The following is a 17,680-nucleotide window of genomic DNA, read 5'->3' on the forward strand; positions in this document are numbered from 1 at the left end:
GGTGCACTTGGCCATCCATTGTTTCGGGATGTGTTGCTAGTGTTGATGGGTAGTCCAACCTATGGTGGTGGTGGACAAGGGGAGAGATGGACTCCTTTCTCCTCTCTCCTTTTTTCCTTCTCTTCTCTCTCCTATCTTCTCTCTCTTCTCCTCTTCCCTCTCCTGTCTTCTCTCTCCTGTTCTCATCTCTCTCCTATCTTCTCTCTCCTCTCCTCATCTCTCTCCTATCTTCTCTCTCCTGTCCTATTCTCTCTCCTGTCCTATTCTCTCTCCTATCTTCTCTCTCCTGTCCTCTTTTCTCTTCTCTCTCCTGTCCTCTTCTCTCTTCTATCTTCTATCTTCTCTCTCCTGTCCTCTTCTCTCTCCTATCTTCTCTCTCCTGTCCTCTTCTCTCTCCTATCTTCTCTCTCCTGTCCTCTTCTCTCTTCTATCTTCTCTCTCTTCTCCTCTTCCCTCTCCTGTCTTCTCTCTCCTGTCCTCTTCTCTCTCCTCTCTCCTGTCCTCTTCTCTCTCCTCTCTCCTGTCCTCTTCTCTCTTCTATCTTCTCTCTCCTGTGCGCTTCTCTCTCCTGTCTTCTTTTTCCTCTCCTCTTGTGTTTGAAAGTCAAAGTTTCAAAGCTCAGTGTGTGGCCTTGGGAAGGCCCTGGAATAGGTAGTGACATTAGTGACAGGTGCCCCTCTGGACACGTCCCCACACACCCCAACAAATGAGCGCAGACTTGCAGCTCACATGCTACACTACTCGACACTCTCTTCAGACTCGGCAAACGATGATTCTGGGCCCTTACAGTGAATGTTCTTGAGATTTGTCCTCTAAAATGCTTTCACGTGTTGCTGATCTCTTTTCTCTCTCCTTTTTCTCTCCTTCCAGATGGTCACAAGAACAAAGAAAGTATTCGTAGGAGGATTATCAGCGAACACAGTAGTTGAAGATGTGAAGCTGTATTTTGAACAGTTTGGCAAGGTAAGGCTTATTTGGAAGTGATGTCCTCTTCTTGTCCTGAGCCATTTCAAGATGATAGACTCTAGCGGATGAGGATGTTCTGTGGCACTCTAATTGGCAGTCAATAGCCTCATCAAGTCTCTAATAGAGATCTGAGGAGGTCTACAGACTCATTCCCTGGGATGTGTCTGGTTCCTACACTGTCTGTGGAGGCTGGTTGTTTATATGAGTCTCCCCCATGTAGTCATATCCTGCAGCTTGTACCATAAGACCTGTTGTCAGCCATGTAGGGGGACTGATTCCATCGTCACTTCTGAAGTGTCTGTTTTAGCTTCTCCTTAGCATCGTTTGAATATTCTCCTTATTTTACAGACAAATTAGAGACACAGCCAGGTTTTGATTGAGTTGCCTGGTTTTTCCTGGCTCGCTAAGGCTTTGTTTGAATATTTGGAGAATTCATCCTACATTTTATATATATTTCCACACTGAGGTTGAAATAATACTGGGAAATTGTTAACATTATGATAGTGCACTTTTAGTGTAAGAGCTGTTTGAAAAGACTGCCTGAAATTTCAGCCTGTTTTGGCAGGATGGAGTTTTGGCCTGCCTGGTGATAACACCAGGCGGTAAATTAGTTAATACCCCTGCCCCCCGACCCCCCCAGGTCACCAATAAGAAAGACCGTTCCAAACCTTTCTGCCAATAACGGCTAGTTTTCTCCTCCCCAATCAAACCACTCCCAAACAGTCCTAGCTGAATTCTTGCTTGATAAATGGCTCTCTGCTAAGATCTATTTTTGTATTTTTTTAATGATTTTAATTTAGAACAATCACAGTAAGGTTACCCAGAAATGATTTGAATTTGGACCTCTTAAGGATTGTATGTTTTTTCAATTTTCACTTAAAATGACATACCCAAATCTAACTGCCTGTAGCTCAGGACCTGAAAGGATATGCAAATTCTTGATACCATTTGAAATGAAACACGTTGAAGTTTGTGGAAATGTTAAATTAATGTAGGACAATATAACACATTAGATCTGGTAAAAGATGATACAAACCAAAAAAAGTTTTTTTTTTAAAATCAGCTTGAAATGCAAGAGAAAGGCCATACTTTCAGATAGGAGTCCAGGTGTAATTTGGATTTTGGCCACCAGATGGCAGCAGTGTGCGGTCCAGTGAAGATTTATATTACTGCACAATATTTTGTATCAATTCTGCTAGGAGTTTGCCCAAATGTGCCGAATTGGTAAATGAATACGTTTTCAAGTACATAACTATAGAGAACATACAAAAATGCTATGGTAATTATTTTATTTAGCTTACACACTCCCAGGAATGTCCTACATGATGGATCATTAGCTTATACGATTACTTTCACACATCTAGCTGGCCGGGCGGGGAGCCAGAGACAGCAGTGGGGTCAAACTGTGGACCCCAGTTCCTACATTTGAACATGAAAAATGAATTTTATCAAACAAAACTATGCTACATTTTATCTCTGGGACACTTACTGAATGTAAGTACATTATTTACCTTCAGAGGTGAATGTATCGAACCAGTTAATGGTATTTTTTCACTGTAATAGCTACTGTTAATTGGACACTGCAGTTAGATTAACAATAATTTACGTTTTCTGCCCATATATGACATGTCTATGTCTCGGAAAGCTGGCTGTTGTATACAACGTCATTCTAGTCACATTAGCGCACATTAGCAACAACCGTCCTGGTTTAGGGACACCAATCCCATAGAGGTTATTAAGGAACGGGCCACATGGTTCTTGTCCTGGAAGCCTCTAGATCTCATCTCTCCTGGGTTAGAGAAGGCCCAATCAAACTGACAGACAGAGAGGGGCTGGATCCTGGCCCTATACCCCCTGCCCCCGACCCCCGCAGGTCACCAGACTGGACCCATGGCCGCAGGGCCCCGTCTGTCTGCCCGCACTATTGCCACCTCTCTTGGTGTGTGTGTTTGTGAGAGCGTATGTGTGTGTGTGTGTGTGTACGCTTGTCAGTGAGGAGTCCATCTGAGTGAATAAAGCAGTTAATTAGCCAGTGTCCTCTCAGAAAAATGAGAGCAGACCTGTACCAAGCACAGCAGCTGGGTTTTGGGGGGAAGAAGTCAGAAGTGGAGGGATGGATGGAGGGAAGAAGTCAGAAGTGGAGGGAAGAAGTCAGAAGTGGAGGGATGGATGGAGGGAAGAAGTCCGAAGTGGAGGGATGGATGGAGGGAAGAAGTCCGAAGTGGAGGGATGGATGGAGGGAAGAAGTCAGAAGTGGAGGGAGGAAAAGAGGGAGGTAGGAGGGGGGCTGGAAGTGAGTTGTCTGAAATGTAAACTGTGGGAATCCATTTGCAGCCTGCTCTTGATGACTCCCATGTCAGCACTACTGATACCTGTGTGTCTGTGCACATGTGCACTCGTGTTTGTGTGTGTATTAATGTCTGAGTGTGTGTGTCAGTATGTGTGCATGTGTCATTGTGTGTTTCGCACTTGTGTTTTGTTTGGTGCGGATCCAGAATTAGCCAATTAGCAGAGAGTGCTGCTGGCTGTGTGTGCTTCATGGGGGTGGGAAGCAGGTGGTGTGGGGAACCAGGGTCATAGGATCTGTCTTCTCACAGACTGTGCTCTCCCAGACCTAGCAGGCTGCGGTGTGTGTGTACTGCTATGACAGAGTGCTCCCCAGAAGAGAGGCCTTTCCTCCCTGTTCTATGCGTCAGCTCCAAAGTGCATCTTAAACAGAGGAGTCCTAGGCTACAGGAAGCTAGATATACTGTACTGGATGAGTCTGTTTAAATGGACCAGGGACACTACCACCTCTGTTTAGATACAGTCATCTACTTCTCAGTGCTACATTATGTATTGTCTTAATACAGACCAGAGCGACTGTCTTTTGGGATATTATTTGCGTATGGTACTAATTAATCTCCTTTCTCTGTCCTCCAAGAGTATATCAGCTAGCTATACCCAGTGTTATAAACCTAATGCAGTTTTCACTAAGTCTTGACAAAGTGAACAATTCTCTCTCAGGAGTTTTATAGTTGTGTCTAAACAACATGGAGACGGCACAAGTTAGATGATTCATCTTCATGATTATGCAATGGGGCACTTTTAACCTCTACCCACTTCCTGGTGTAATCTCCAAATTAGCAGAAAAGGGGGGGCCCATTCACCCCACCTCCCTCTTGCATTGTTAACACCCAGAGCAGGCTAATTAGCCTGGCTTGCTAATGCTTAGTCATACATACCTTTGTTATAATCGGCTTGGAGTTTGTCTCAAAACAAAGTGAACTTATCTGGCTGAGCTGCAACAACTCCTGCTTGGGTTGTTGATCCTGCTCTGACCTAACCTTTCACCTTTCACCTGTCATCAGATATACTGTACCTGGACTTTACTTCGAGACAAACCCAGTGTTTAGTTTAATTTGGCCTGTCATAACAACAGACATATTACTATTATTTGTGGTTATATAATGTTTTTATCTTGATGTACTGTTCTAATGTGTGAATCTGACTTTAACGAAATGGAATCCATTTAGAATTCTCAGACTTTTACCTCTGCCCCAAAAACATTCTCTGCACAGTACAGCAGAGCCTCCAAAGCTAAGCAGTGAGCTAAAAGGTACATTGTTTAAAATGGTTGAATCCTTAACTCAATCTATTAGCTCCTTTTCCCAATTCCCTGCTGGAGAAGGAAGCAGGAGTGTAGACTCCATCTCTAGGGGTTACTGAGGGAGGTAGACTCCTCATCTCTAGGGGTTACTGAGGGCCCTCCAAATACACCTCCGCTGTCTTCAACCAGGATCTCAGCGATCACTGCCTCATTGCCTGTATCCGCTACGGAGCCGCAGTCAAACGACCACCCCTCATCACTGTCAAACGCTCCCTAAAACACTTCTGTGAGCAGGCCTTTCTAATCGACCTGGCCCGGGTATCCTGGAAGGACATTGACCTCATCCCGTCAGTTGAGGATGCCTAGTCATTCTTTAAAAGTAACTTCCTCACCATTTTAGATAAAGCATGCTCCGTTCAAAAATGCAGAACTAAGAACAGATATAGCCCTTGGTTCACTCCAGACCTGACTGCCCTCGACCAGCACAAAAATATCCTGTGGCGGACTGCAATAGCATCGAATAGTCCCCGCGATATGCAACTGTTCAGGGAAGTCAGGAACCAATACACGCAGTCAGTCAGGAAAGCTAAGGCCAGCTTCTTCAGGCAGAAGTTTGCATCCTGTAGCTCCAACTCCAAAAAGTTCTGGGACACTGTAAAGTCCATGGAGAACAAGAGCACCTCCCAGCTGCCCACTGCACTGAGGCTAGGTGACACGGTCACCACCGATAAATCCATGATTATCGAAAACTTCAACAAGCATTTCTCAACAGCTGGCCATGCCTTCCGCCTGGCTACTCCAACCTCGGCCAACAGCTCCGCCCCCCCGCAGCTACTCGCCCAAGCGTCTCCAGGTTCTCCTTTACCCAAATCCAGATAGCAGATGTTCTGAAAGAGCTGCAAAACCTGGACCCGTACAAATCAGCTGGGCTTGACAATCTGGACCCTCTATTTCTGAAACTATCCGCCGCCATTGTCGCAACCCCTATTACCAGCCTGTTCAACCTCTCTTTCATATCGTCTGAGATCCCCAAGGATTGGAAAGCTGCCGCAGTCATCCCCCTCTTCAAAGGGGGAGGCACCCTGGACCCAAACTGTTACAGACCTATATCCATCCTGCCCTGCCTATCTAAGGTCTTCGATAGCCAAGTCAACAAACAGGTCACTGACCATCTCGAATCCCACCGTACCTTCTCCGCTGTGCAATCTGGTTTCCGAGCCGGTCACGGGTGCACCTCAGCCACGCTCAAGGTACTAAACGATATCATAACCACCATCGATAAAAGACAGTACTGTGCAGCCGTCTTCATCGACCTTGCCAAGGCTTTCGACTGTCAATCACCATATTCTTATCGGCAGACTCAGTAGCCTCGGTTTTTCGGATGACTGCCTTGCCTGGTTCACCAATTACTTTGCAGACAGAGTTCAGTGTGTCAAATCGGAGGGCATGCTGTCCGGTCCTCTGGCAGTCTCTATGGGGGTGCCACAGGGTTCAATCCTCGGGCTGACTCTTTTCTATGTATATATCAATGATGTTGCTCTTGCTGCGGGCGATTCCCTGATCCACCTCTACGCAGACGACACCATTCTATATACTTCCGGCCCGTCCTTGGACACTGTGCTATCTAACCTCCAAACGAGCTTCAATGCCATACAACACTCCTTCCGTGGCCTCCAACTGCTCTTAAACGCTAGTAAAACCAAATGCATGCTTTTCAACCGTTCGCTGCCTGCACCCGCACGCCTGACCAGCATCACCACCCTGGATGGTTCTGACCTTGAATATGTGGACATCTATAAGTACCTAGGTGTCTGGCTAGACTGTAAACTCTCCTTCCAGACTCATATCAAACATCTCCAATCGAAAATCAAATCAAGAGTCGGCTTTCTATTCCGCAACAAAGCCTCCTTCACTCACGCCGCCAAACTTACCCTACTATCCTACCGATCCTCGACTTCGGCGATGTCATCTACAAAATTGCTTCCAACACTACTCAGCAAACTGGATGCAGTTTATCACAGTGCCATCTGTTTTGTCACTAAAGCACCTTATACCACCCACCACTGCGACTTGTATGCTCTAGTCGGCTGGCCCTCGCTACATATTCGTCGCAAGACCCACTGTCTCCAGGTCATCTACAAGTCCATGCTAGGTAAAGCTCCGCCTTATCTCAGTTCACTGGTCACGATGGCAACACCCATCCGTAGCACGCGCTCCAGCAGGTGTATCTCACTGATCATCCCTAAAGCCAACACCTCATTTGGCCGCCTTTCGTTCCAGTTCTCTGCTGCCTGTGACTGGAACGAATTGCAAAAATCGCTGAAGTTGGAGACTTTTATCTCCCTCACCAACTTCAAACATCTGCTATCTGAGCAGCTAACCGATGACTGCAGCTGTACATAGTCTATCGGTAAATAGCCCACCCATTTTTACCTACCTCATCCCCATACTGTTTTTATTTATTTACTTTTCTGCTCTTTTGCACACCAATATCTCTACCTGTACATGACCATCTGATCATTTATCACTCCAGTGTTAATCTGCAAAATTGTAATCATTCGCCTACCTCCTCATGCCTTTTGCACACAATGTATATAGACTCTTTTTTTTCTACTGTGTTATTGACTTGTTAATTGTTTACTCCATGTGTAACTCTGTGTTGTCTGTTCACACTGCTATGCTTTATCTTGGCCAGGTTGCAGTTGCAAATGAGAACTTGTTCTCAACTAGCCTACCTGGTTAAATAAAGGTGAAAAAAAAGAGGTAGACTCCTCATCTCTAGGGGTTACTGAGGGAGGTAGACTCCTCATCTCTAGGGGTTACTGAGGGAAGTAGACTCCTCATCTCTAGGGGTTACTGAGGGAAGTAGACTCCTCATCTCTAGGGGTTACTGAGGGAAGTAGACTCCTTATCTCTAGGGGTTACTGAGGGAAGTAGACTCCTTATCTCTAGGGGTTACTGAGGGAAGTAGACTCCTTATCTCTAGGGGTTACTGAGGGATGAAAGAGGGGAGTAGACTCCTCATGTCTAGGGGTTTAGGGGTTACTGGGGGAAGTAGACTCTTCATCTCTAGGGGTTACTGAGTGAAGTAGACTCCTTATCTCTAGGGGTTACTGAGGGATGAAAGAGGGGAGTAGACTCCTCATCTCTAGGGGTTACTGAGGGAAGTAGACTCCTCATGTCTAGGGGTTACTGAGGGAAGTAGACTCCTTATCTCTAGGGGTTACTGAGGGAAGTAGACTCCTCATCTCTAGGGGTTACTGAGGGATGAAAGAGGGGAGTAGACTCCTCATCTCTAGGGGTTACTGAGGGAAGTAGACTCCTCATCTCTAGGGGTTACTGAGGGATGAAAGACTGGAGTAGACTCCTCATGTCTAGGGGTTACTGAGGGAAGTAGACTCCTCATCTCTAGGGGTTACTGAGGGAAGTAGACTCCTCATCTCTAGGGGTTACTGAGGGAAGTAGACTCCTCATCTCTAGGGGTTACTGAGGGAAGTAGACTCCTCATCTCTAGGGGTTACTGAGGGAAGTAGACTCCTCATCTCTAGGGGTTACTGAGGGAAGTAGACTCCTCATCTCTAGGGGTTACTGAGGGAAGTAGACTCCTCATCTCTAGGGGTTACTGAGGGAAGTAGACTCCTCATCTCTAGGGGTTACTGAGGGAAGTAGACTCCTCATCTCTAGGGGTTACTGAGGGAAGTAGACTCCTCATCTCTAGGGGTTACTGAGGGAAGTAGACTCCTCATCTCTAGGGGTTACTGAGGGAAGTAGACTCCTCATCTCTAGGGGTTACTGAGGGAAGTAGACTCCTCATCTCTAGGGGTTAGTGAGGGAAGTAGACTCATCATCTCTAGGGGTTACTGAGGGATGAAAGAGGGGAGTAGACTCCTCATCTCTAGGGGTTACTGAGGGATGAAAAAGGGGAGTAGACTCCTCCTCTTTAGGGGTTACTGAGGGATGAAATAGGGTAGTAGACTCATCTCTAGGGGTTACTGAGGGATGAATGAGGGGAGTAGACTCCTCATCTCTAGGGGTTACTGAGGGATGAAAGAGGGGAGTAGACTGCTCCTCTTTAGGGGTTTCTGAGGGATGAAAAAAGCTCTCAGAATGCTCTTCATAGCCCCAGAGTCAATGCGTGAAACTGAATCTCCTTGTGAAGATTGAAAACACAGTTGATTCAGTGTTGGTCAAAGCTGTCTCATCCCTCTGTGTAATCACAGTGAAGTTGGAGCTGTCTCACCCCTCTGTGTAATCACAGTGAAGTTGGAGCTGTCTCACCCCTCTGTGTAATCACAGTGAAGTTGGAGCTGTCTCAATCCTCACCCCTCTGTGTAATCACAGTGAAGTTGGAGCTGTCTCACCCCTCTGTGTAATCACAGTGAAGTTGGAGCTGTCTCACCCCTCTGTGTAATCACAGTGAAGTTGGAGCTGTCTCACCCCTCTGTGTAATCACAGTGAAGTTGGAGCTGTAGCTTGGCTCCTTGTTCTTCTCCTACAGATGAGTAGAAGGCAGAGGGCACAGACCAAAGACAACATCCTCATACTGCCCAGGAAGGATTTGAAATGAATATATTCAGAAAAATATATTTGAATTGGGCATTTTCCTTTTTTGTCAAAATAGTAATTGATTATTGCAACTAAGGTTATTTGTGGAATTGTGTTGATTCTGTCACTGGGGGGTGAGAATAGCTTTGCTTCATCTACCTCACAGACGCACAGGGTATCAGCTAACCTCCTTACCCTTATCTTTCTAAAACGAACCTGTTCACAACCTTTAATGTTGGCCCCATAGTGGAGGTCTGTCAGCTTTTGACTTAACCTGTTCACCACCTCCTCCACTGGGCCACATGCCAGCCCAATAACAGCTTGCTGTTTAGTCCAGGGGCTTGTGATTCTCCTACAGAACCAGGTTGTGAATACCATTTTGGCTTTGCCTTTAATACAAGGTTAACATGTCTTATTTGACTGGTTCACAGCACCAGGGAACTGCTGCGCTGTGGGCTGCTGTTTGCTCTTCTAACAGTTTACTGTGTAAATGATCTGTAAAGCAGGTTTGTTTGGTACCCAACTGACTCCTCCTCCGCTCTGTTCCCTCTTGCGGTTGCAGGGCTGGGCTGCTCTGTGGTTTTAATCCTGGTGAAATCACCGGTGGTTACGGCTTGTGCCTGTAGAATTGAATGAAGGAAGAGCGAGCGAGCGAGAGAGCTAACTGAACCTGCCCGTTCAGTGGAGAGAGAGAAATAACAAGACAAATGATTTAATATTCTCTCTAACCTTTGTTTGCTCTGGGTACTGGCAGTGTTTCCTGTAGTCAAGAGGGATGGTTTTTAAACGCTCACTTGGGAATAGGAAGTTGCCTCTTGGCGATGTTTTCCATTGTAATCCAGGTCCCTTTGCTTTTTCTTGCCTGCGTGTGTGGGTTCGCCTACAGAGGTGATTGGTCTTTCGGTACTAGCTTCTAGGAGGCTATGTGCCATTCAGAGGATGTGCACTCCACCTCAGTTGTATCCCAGCTCTTAGGGGCAATGTCCTCCTCAATGTCAAACCCTAAGAGTCTATCTATGGGTAGTGCATATGTGGCTCTGGTCAAATGTAGTGCACTATAAAGGGAATAAGGTGTAGTTTGAGACTCAACCTGTTCCATGATTTTCATCAGGTCATTAACCATTCAATTAAATGGCCCCTCACAGTCCACATTCATTCCCCAAACTCATTCTAGCTCACTAATGGTCATCCTAACTAATGGCTTTTTTCCTGAAAGTCCCTGAGCTCTGAGATGATTTAGTGGGTGAGAGGACAGGACTGCAGGTCTTATGCATGTCGTCAGAGTTGTGTCCCTCAGTTTATCAGCAATTATGAAATTCACCACCTATCCACAAAAGTAATGCCAATGAACAAAATTCAGCACTCTTGTTATTTGATTTCGATATACTAAATGTTGTTGGCTTTGGTTTTACAACCCATAGATCCCCTGGTCAGTGGGTTTCAGGGTCCCTCAGTCCTCACTGTTATGGTTTGGCGTCCATGCAACGCTTTAGATCGGTAAATCCTCCTAGACTCCTCTAGGGTAAGACGGGATTGCCTCAGAACTAAGTCATTGGGTCATTGGTATAAAACACCTGTCAGTTCTACTCAAAGACCCAAGCTGTTTAAAGAAGATTGAATGGATTGCTGGCACCTGTTCACTTGGCTAAATCTCATATAGATAGCGGACGACAATCTTTGGTGATTGGTGGGGAATGTGGAGTGATGCAGAAGGAAGGAGAACGGCTGTTTGAAGTACACAAGGTAAAGCATTCTCTGCTCTGAGATTGCCCACATTTTGAAGATTTTGTCAAAGGGATCTGGCAGAGCTTTGGATGAGCTCAACTTATCCGGCTTCCGCAGTGAGTCTCCTCCTGTCAGATAGCATTGGCTTGTCTCGTCTGTCTCGCAGCGCCCTGAAGGAGAGAACAGATTACGATCGGCTCAGGCATGAATTGTGCCAATTAAATCAGACCGAGGAGCTATTAGGATTTAAAGAAACTGGTTCTTCCTCAAAATGGCATTTCCTCCTATCCACCAGCGCCACACGATGCCCTGCCGAGACGGTCCCGGACTCGTAATAACTTTCCACCTGGGGGCCTGTACCTGTGATCTTCAACCAGGGGAAGGAGGCATCCAAGATATCCAGGCTGAAATAAGCCTTCCCTGCCAAGGCTGCTCTAAACACCTGCAACGCCTGGCTCTTTCTCTGCTGCTGGGAGCCGGCAGTAAGGAACAGCAGGTGGCTGGTTCTCTAGCGAAGCTGCAGAGAACCATTCAGTAAACACTGGCTTGAGTGACGGGCTCCCTCTCAGGCTCCACTCGACCTCGAGAGTTGAGGCGAAACGCGATTATGGTGTTGTATTTCAAGCTATGGTGAGCAGTGACCTTAAGAGTTGAGCTTTCTGTTTCTGTCCTATTGTTGTCTTTTACAGTTAGGATAGGACTAAGACTGTACAGAGATACCTGTGGTCGCCTCGAGTGGAGGAGCTAAGTTAAAATCAACATTTGAGTGCTCAGCGTGAAAACAGACAAGAAAAAGAGGGAAAGAAAATGATCATGCTAGGTTGCTTCTTAAGCCTTACAATCCCACCTCCCCTCAACACACACATTCTGATTGTACAACCGCAACAGCATGGATAGTGCACACTGGCTGCCTGTGATGGCTCATCTAGAAAAAAGAAAAACCACCGTCTCCCATTGGAATAACTGCCTCCCACTCAAAGCACTTTTAAAACACAGCAAATGGCCTTGTTTTTTTCTCCCTCCCTCCCTCCCTCCCTCCCTCCCTCCCCCTCCCTCCCTCCCTCCCTCCCTCCCTCCCTCCCCTCCCCCTCCCTCCCTCCCTCCCCCTCCCTCCCTCCCTCCCTCCCTCCCCCTCCCTCCCTCCCCCTCCCTCCCTCCCTCCTTGCAAGGTAGGACTTGTTTTTGTCTGTAGCTTGATGCAAAGGCTTAATGAAGCCTCAAAGGTATTGAACATCATATACAATTACTATGCTTACACAGCGGAGGAGGAGTGTATAACACACACAGGCTCAGCCGGCACAGCGCGGTACGATGCGCCAGAGACCCAGCATTGCAACAGCTCCAGCACAGTCACGACTGACGCGTCAGAGCAAAAGACAAGACGGATATTAGGAGGAGCGTTCACCATGAAACGCTCACTGTCAAGACCTTCTCTTTTGCCGGGTCTAATTAATGTTAACAACAGCAGGGAGGGTCTGTTTTAATAGACATGTGTAGGGTTTGGAGGAAGGGGAGTGCAGCGATGACAGAATGATGCATGGTAGGAAGCTAATCAGTAAAGGCTAGTCCAAAGTGATAAAGATGCGTTATAAAGGTCTTGTGTAATTTCAGCCAGTAGTTTTGAAAGTAGCACTCACGAGCCAAAACGGGTCCCCATAAATTGTGCACAGTTGTGTACAACGTCATCCATTTCGTATTATATTTTACATCCTGCAAAAAACATTATAATACATATATTTAAATGTTCCTGCAATTCGTCTGATTTGTTACGAATTCCAATTCGTACAATATGTTACGAAATAAAAATGTAAGTGCTTACTATACTGTACAATCTCTTTAAGGAACGGGAATGTCAGAACTGGTCCATCCCTCACTGAATCTCTTCTCATCTCTGCTTTCCATTCTTGATGTACCCAGAGACTGTCATTGATAAATAGTTTCAAGTCAGCATAATTGAGATACTGTGGATAGACAGATTGCTGCATAGATTAAAATATGACACATACTGCAGATCTACACAGGCTGGCTAGATATACAGTAGATAAGACAACAGGAAGTACACACGTACTGTCTTTGGTCGGCTGCTCCTGTACTGCTATATGTAAATGTGTTTTGGTGAGCTCTCCTCTTAGTGCACATTCTCCCCATAGGAGTCAAGTGCACAAGGAAAGGGGTGAAGGACTAGCAGGCGGTGCACTAATTAACTGAAATGCCAGCGCATTACGTGGGTTTTAATGAGCTTTCAAAACCAGAGCCCACTCCAAGGGGTGCCCCTGCCGGGCAAAACAGTGATGACAGTGCCGGTCGTCAGAGTGGTCCAGCATACACAATGGGGAACAAACGTTCAGGCTCCTACTCCCGCTGCTGTGAGGAGAATCTTCCTGGGGTAGAGTGTAGAAGAGAAGCAAGGTCAACTACGACAACCCTTGGCCACCTCAGTGTTGTGTCTGGGTCTGGGAACACAGAACTAATACAACCAGGGGGTGCTCTTACTGCGACTGGTCACAAGGCCACATCCCTGTCACACACACAGCCAATCCACATCAGCCTCTGATAAACAAGGCCATAGGCTGTAGTTTATGCACTTTCACAGGTTAACGATAAAATGGCAGGAAATTTAAAGCGTTATATTTTTTGCCCAGTTATTTTTTATGATATACCAATTAATGCAACAACGACATTGTTGTATTGACATGACGTCACACACAAAATGTAGTATTTATTAGCAACATGATCATACCAACTGCCGTGCAAATAATTTTAGTACGAGCAAATACGAACATGTATCAGATTACAGTTTTTTCCCTCTTAAAATGGACATTTGTACATAGACAAGGTAAAGCAGGAATGTAATTGGCTGCGTCTATCCCCTCCTGCTATGTAATGAAGCAAGTGTGTTAGAAAATGATGAGCCAATGAGGCAGGCTTCTCCACCTCAATACTGGCTCTGCTCCCAGATACACCCCATTTAGATGTGATATGAAGAAAGATTCACTGTCTATTAATACGAGCAGAAGATTCTCTTTACATTCTTTAAAATGGCCCATTCATCCTCCTCTTATATTAGGGGTTGAAATATCACCTGCTGTACTTTTCTCTTTCTGTTTTCAGTTGTTTTTTCTCATTGTGTGTAAATGCTTTTCCCATCTTCTGCCACTTGTAATTAACACAAAACAATGCTGACGCTACAGCTCCTCAGAATGTCGCCCTGATTTGTCATGCTGTTGCCTTTTTAACCCAGAAACATAAAGACAGATTGCAAGTTTAAAACAACAGGATTCTCGACTTGATCAACCTGTCTCTCTGGCGTTTCTCAGGAAACATACCTCGATGAAAGAGTGAATCATTAAACGGGAGGAGGAAAAAGGCCTTTTTTCTTCTCCTAACAAGCTTTTTAATTTCCCCCAACAGCAGGTGGTTGTCATCCATCTGAGAGTAGTTACAGACAGCTGGCGAGACTCCACTCCAGAGAGACCGAGAGAGAGATCATGTCTGTTAGTGTGTCTGGGAGGACAGGTTGGCAGGGGAGCTGGTGGTCTCTGCACACCATCACCTTCTCACCCCCCAAAGATCACACATTGCCGCTCTGCCCTCTGAGGTTGGCACTGCCCACAGGTGTTTGACCTTTTGGGGCGGCAGGGTAGCCCAGTGGTTAGAGTGTTGGACTAGTGACCCGGAAGGTTGCAAGTTCAAATCCCCGAGCTGACAAGGTACAAATCTGTCGTTCTGCCCCTGAACAGGCAGTTAACCCACTGTTCCTAGGCCGTCATTGAAAATAAGAATTTGTTCTTAACATGCCTAGTTAAATAAAGGTTAAAAAAAAAAAAACTGATAGCTGATAGCTAGCGCTCAGAAGCCCCTGGCTCAGTGGAGTACCTCTGCCTGCCTGATAGTTATAAAAAATGTCTGGTCAGAACAAAATAAAGATCACTCATGCTTTTGTAATCCTTTGAAATCCTCTGTAGTCTCTGCCTTATGGCAAAGCATGTTGTCTTAACTTGGATACAGTGACTGAGGGACTGGCATAAAGTCTGAGAAACACCACCTGTTACAACGGGAAAAGTGTGACTAGATATAAAGGCAGATTAACTGAAAACACTATGGACATGCAGGAAGACTACCTACATTGAGACTAAATAAATAAAGTTAAATTGCCCCTGTGTCCAGACCTTTCATGTCTGTTTAGGCCAATGACTGTCTTCCTTGATGTCCACCCTATGGAACGACAGAGCTCTGTAGACAAACCAGCACCTGTCCATCTTTCTGTGTACATGGGGGGGAAAACAACATTGACACTAAGTGTCGAAAGGGGGCTAAATCACTCGCATCAGGAGGCTAATGAGAACAAAGCAAAAGGTCCTTTCGTTCCCCTCACCCCCCAACCTCTCCCAACATTTTCCCCCAACCTCTCCCCTCATCCCCAACCTCTACCAACCTCTCCCCTCATCCTCAACCTCTCCCCTCACCCCCAACCTCTCCACTCACCCCTCAACCTCTCCCCTCAAGCCCCAACCTCTACCAACCTCTCCCCTCACCCCAACCTCTACCAACCTCTCCTCTCACTATCCCCAAACCTGTCACCCCAGCCTCTACCAACCTCTCCCCTCACCCCAACCTCTACCAACCTCTCCACTCACCCCTCAACCTCTCCACTCACCCCTCAACCTCTCACCTCACCCCAACCTCTACCAACCTCTCCCCTCACCCCAACCTCTCCCCTCACCCCAAATTCTATTTAGTGACAGTGTCCACACCAGCCTAGGGAATAGGGTGAACCCTTTAGAAAATACACACAGGCAGTGGGAACCCTTTAGGAGACACACAGGCAGGGGGAACTCTTTAAAAGAAGCACACAGGCCGGGGGAACCCTTCAGAAGACACACAGGCAAGGAGTACCCTTTAGAAGACACACATGCAGGGAGAACCCTTTGAAAGAAGCACACAGGCAGGCGGAACCATTTAGAAGACACACGGGCAGGGGGAGCTCTTTAAAAGAAGCACACAGGCAGGGGGAACCCTTTAGAAGACACACAGGCAGGGGGAACCCTTTAAGACACAGGCAGGGGGAACCCTTTAGAAGACACACAGGCAGGGGGAACCCTTTAGAAGACACACAGGCAGGGGGAACCCTTTAGAAGACACACAGGCAGGGGGAACCCTTTAAAAGAAGCACACAGGCAGGGGGAACCCTTTAGAAGACACACAGGCAGGGGAACCCTTTAGAAGACACACAGGCAGCGGGAACCCTTTAAAATAAGCACACAGGCAGGGGGAACCCTTTAGACGACGCACACAGGCAGGGGGAACCCTTTAGAAGACACACAGGCAGGGAGAACCCTTTAGAAGACACACAGGCAGCGGGAACCCTTTAAAATAAGCACACAGGCAGGGGGAACCCTTTAGACGACGCACACAGGCAGGGGGAACCCTTTAAAAGACAACTTTTTCCGCTTATTCCATTTGTAGTATATATACAGTACCAGTCAAACGTTTAGACTCACCTACTCATTCAAGGGTTTTTCTTTATTTGTTACTATTTTCTACATTGTAGAATAATAGTGAAGACATCAAAACTATGAAATAACACACATGGAATCATGAAGTAACCCAAAAAGTAGCCACCCTGCTTTGATGACAGCTTTGCACACTCTTGGCATTCAATTAACAGGTGTGCCTTGTTAAAAGTCTATTTGTGGGATTTCTTTCCTCAATGCATTCGAGTCAATCAGTTGTGTTGTGACTAGGTAGGGGTGGTATACAGAAGATAACCCTATTTGGTAGAATACCAAGTCCATATTATGGCAAGAACAGCTCAAATAAGCAAAGAGAAAAGACAGCCCATCATTACGTTAAGACATGAAGGTCAGTCAATACGGAAAATATTCTTAAAGCGCAAAAACCATCAAGTGCTATGATGAAATTGGTTCTCATGAGGACCTCCACAGGAAAGACCCCGAGTTACACCTGCTGCAGAGGATAAGTTCATTAGAGTTACCAGCCTCAGAAATTGTAGCCTAAGTAAATGATTCACAGAGTTCAAGTAACAGACACATCTCAACATCAACTGTTCAGAGGAAACTTCATGGTCAAATTGCTGCAAAGACACCACGACTAAAGGACACCAATAATAAGAAGAGACTTGCTTGGGCCAAGAAACACGAGCAATGGACATTAGACTGGTGGAAATCTGTCCTTGTGTCTGATGAGTCCAAATTTTAGATTTTTAGTTCCAAACGCCGTTTCGTTGTGCGACGCAGAGTAGGTGAACAGATGATCTCCGCATGTGTGGTTCCCACCGTGAAGCATGGAGGAGGAGGTGTGATGGTGTGGGGGTGCTTTGCTGGTGACAGTGTCAGTGATTTATTTAGAATTCAAGGCACACTTAACCAGCATGGCTACCACAGCATTCTATACCGATACGCCATCACATCTGGTTTGCAGGCTGTGTAAGGGCTATTTAACCAAGAAGTAGAGTGATGGAGTGCTGCATCAGATGACCTGGCCTCCAGAATCACCCGACCTCAATCCAATTGAGATAGTTTGGGATGAGGTGGACCGCCGAGTCGAATCAAATCAAATCAAATTTATTTATATAGCCCTTCGTACATCAGCTGATATCTCAAAGTGCTGTACAGAAACCCAGCCTTAAACCCCAAACAGCAAGCAATGCAGGTGTAGAAGCACGGTGGCTAGGAAAAACTCCCTAGAAAGGCCAAAACCTAGGAAGAAACCTAGAGAGGAACCAGGCTATGTGGGGTGGCCAGTCCTCTTCTGGCTGTGCCGGGTGGAGATTATAACAGAACATGGCCAAGATGTTCAAATGTTCATAAATGACCAGCATGGTCGAATAATAAT

At 46.2% G+C, this 17,680-nt stretch overlaps 1 protein-coding gene across 8 annotated transcripts in view; it reads left to right on the plus strand.

The window, feature by feature from the left end:
- Positions 1-17,680, plus strand: part of LOC112267442 (RNA-binding protein Musashi homolog 2) — a 334,245-nt gene that overhangs the window by 76,046 nt on the left and 240,519 nt on the right. For all 8 annotated transcript variants that reach the window (XM_042297533.1, XM_042297535.1, XM_042297536.1 and 5 more), the window contains exon 6: positions 871-963. In XM_042297533.1, coding sequence (XP_042153467.1) covers positions 871-963 — 93 coding nt within the window. The remainder of the gene's footprint in view (positions 1-870; positions 964-17,680) is intronic.

Source organism: Oncorhynchus tshawytscha, linkage group LG14 (genome assembly GCF_018296145.1).
Source record: "Oncorhynchus tshawytscha isolate Ot180627B linkage group LG14, Otsh_v2.0, whole genome shotgun sequence".
In the NCBI taxonomy this organism is placed as follows: domain Eukaryota; kingdom Metazoa; phylum Chordata; class Actinopteri; order Salmoniformes; family Salmonidae; genus Oncorhynchus; species Oncorhynchus tshawytscha.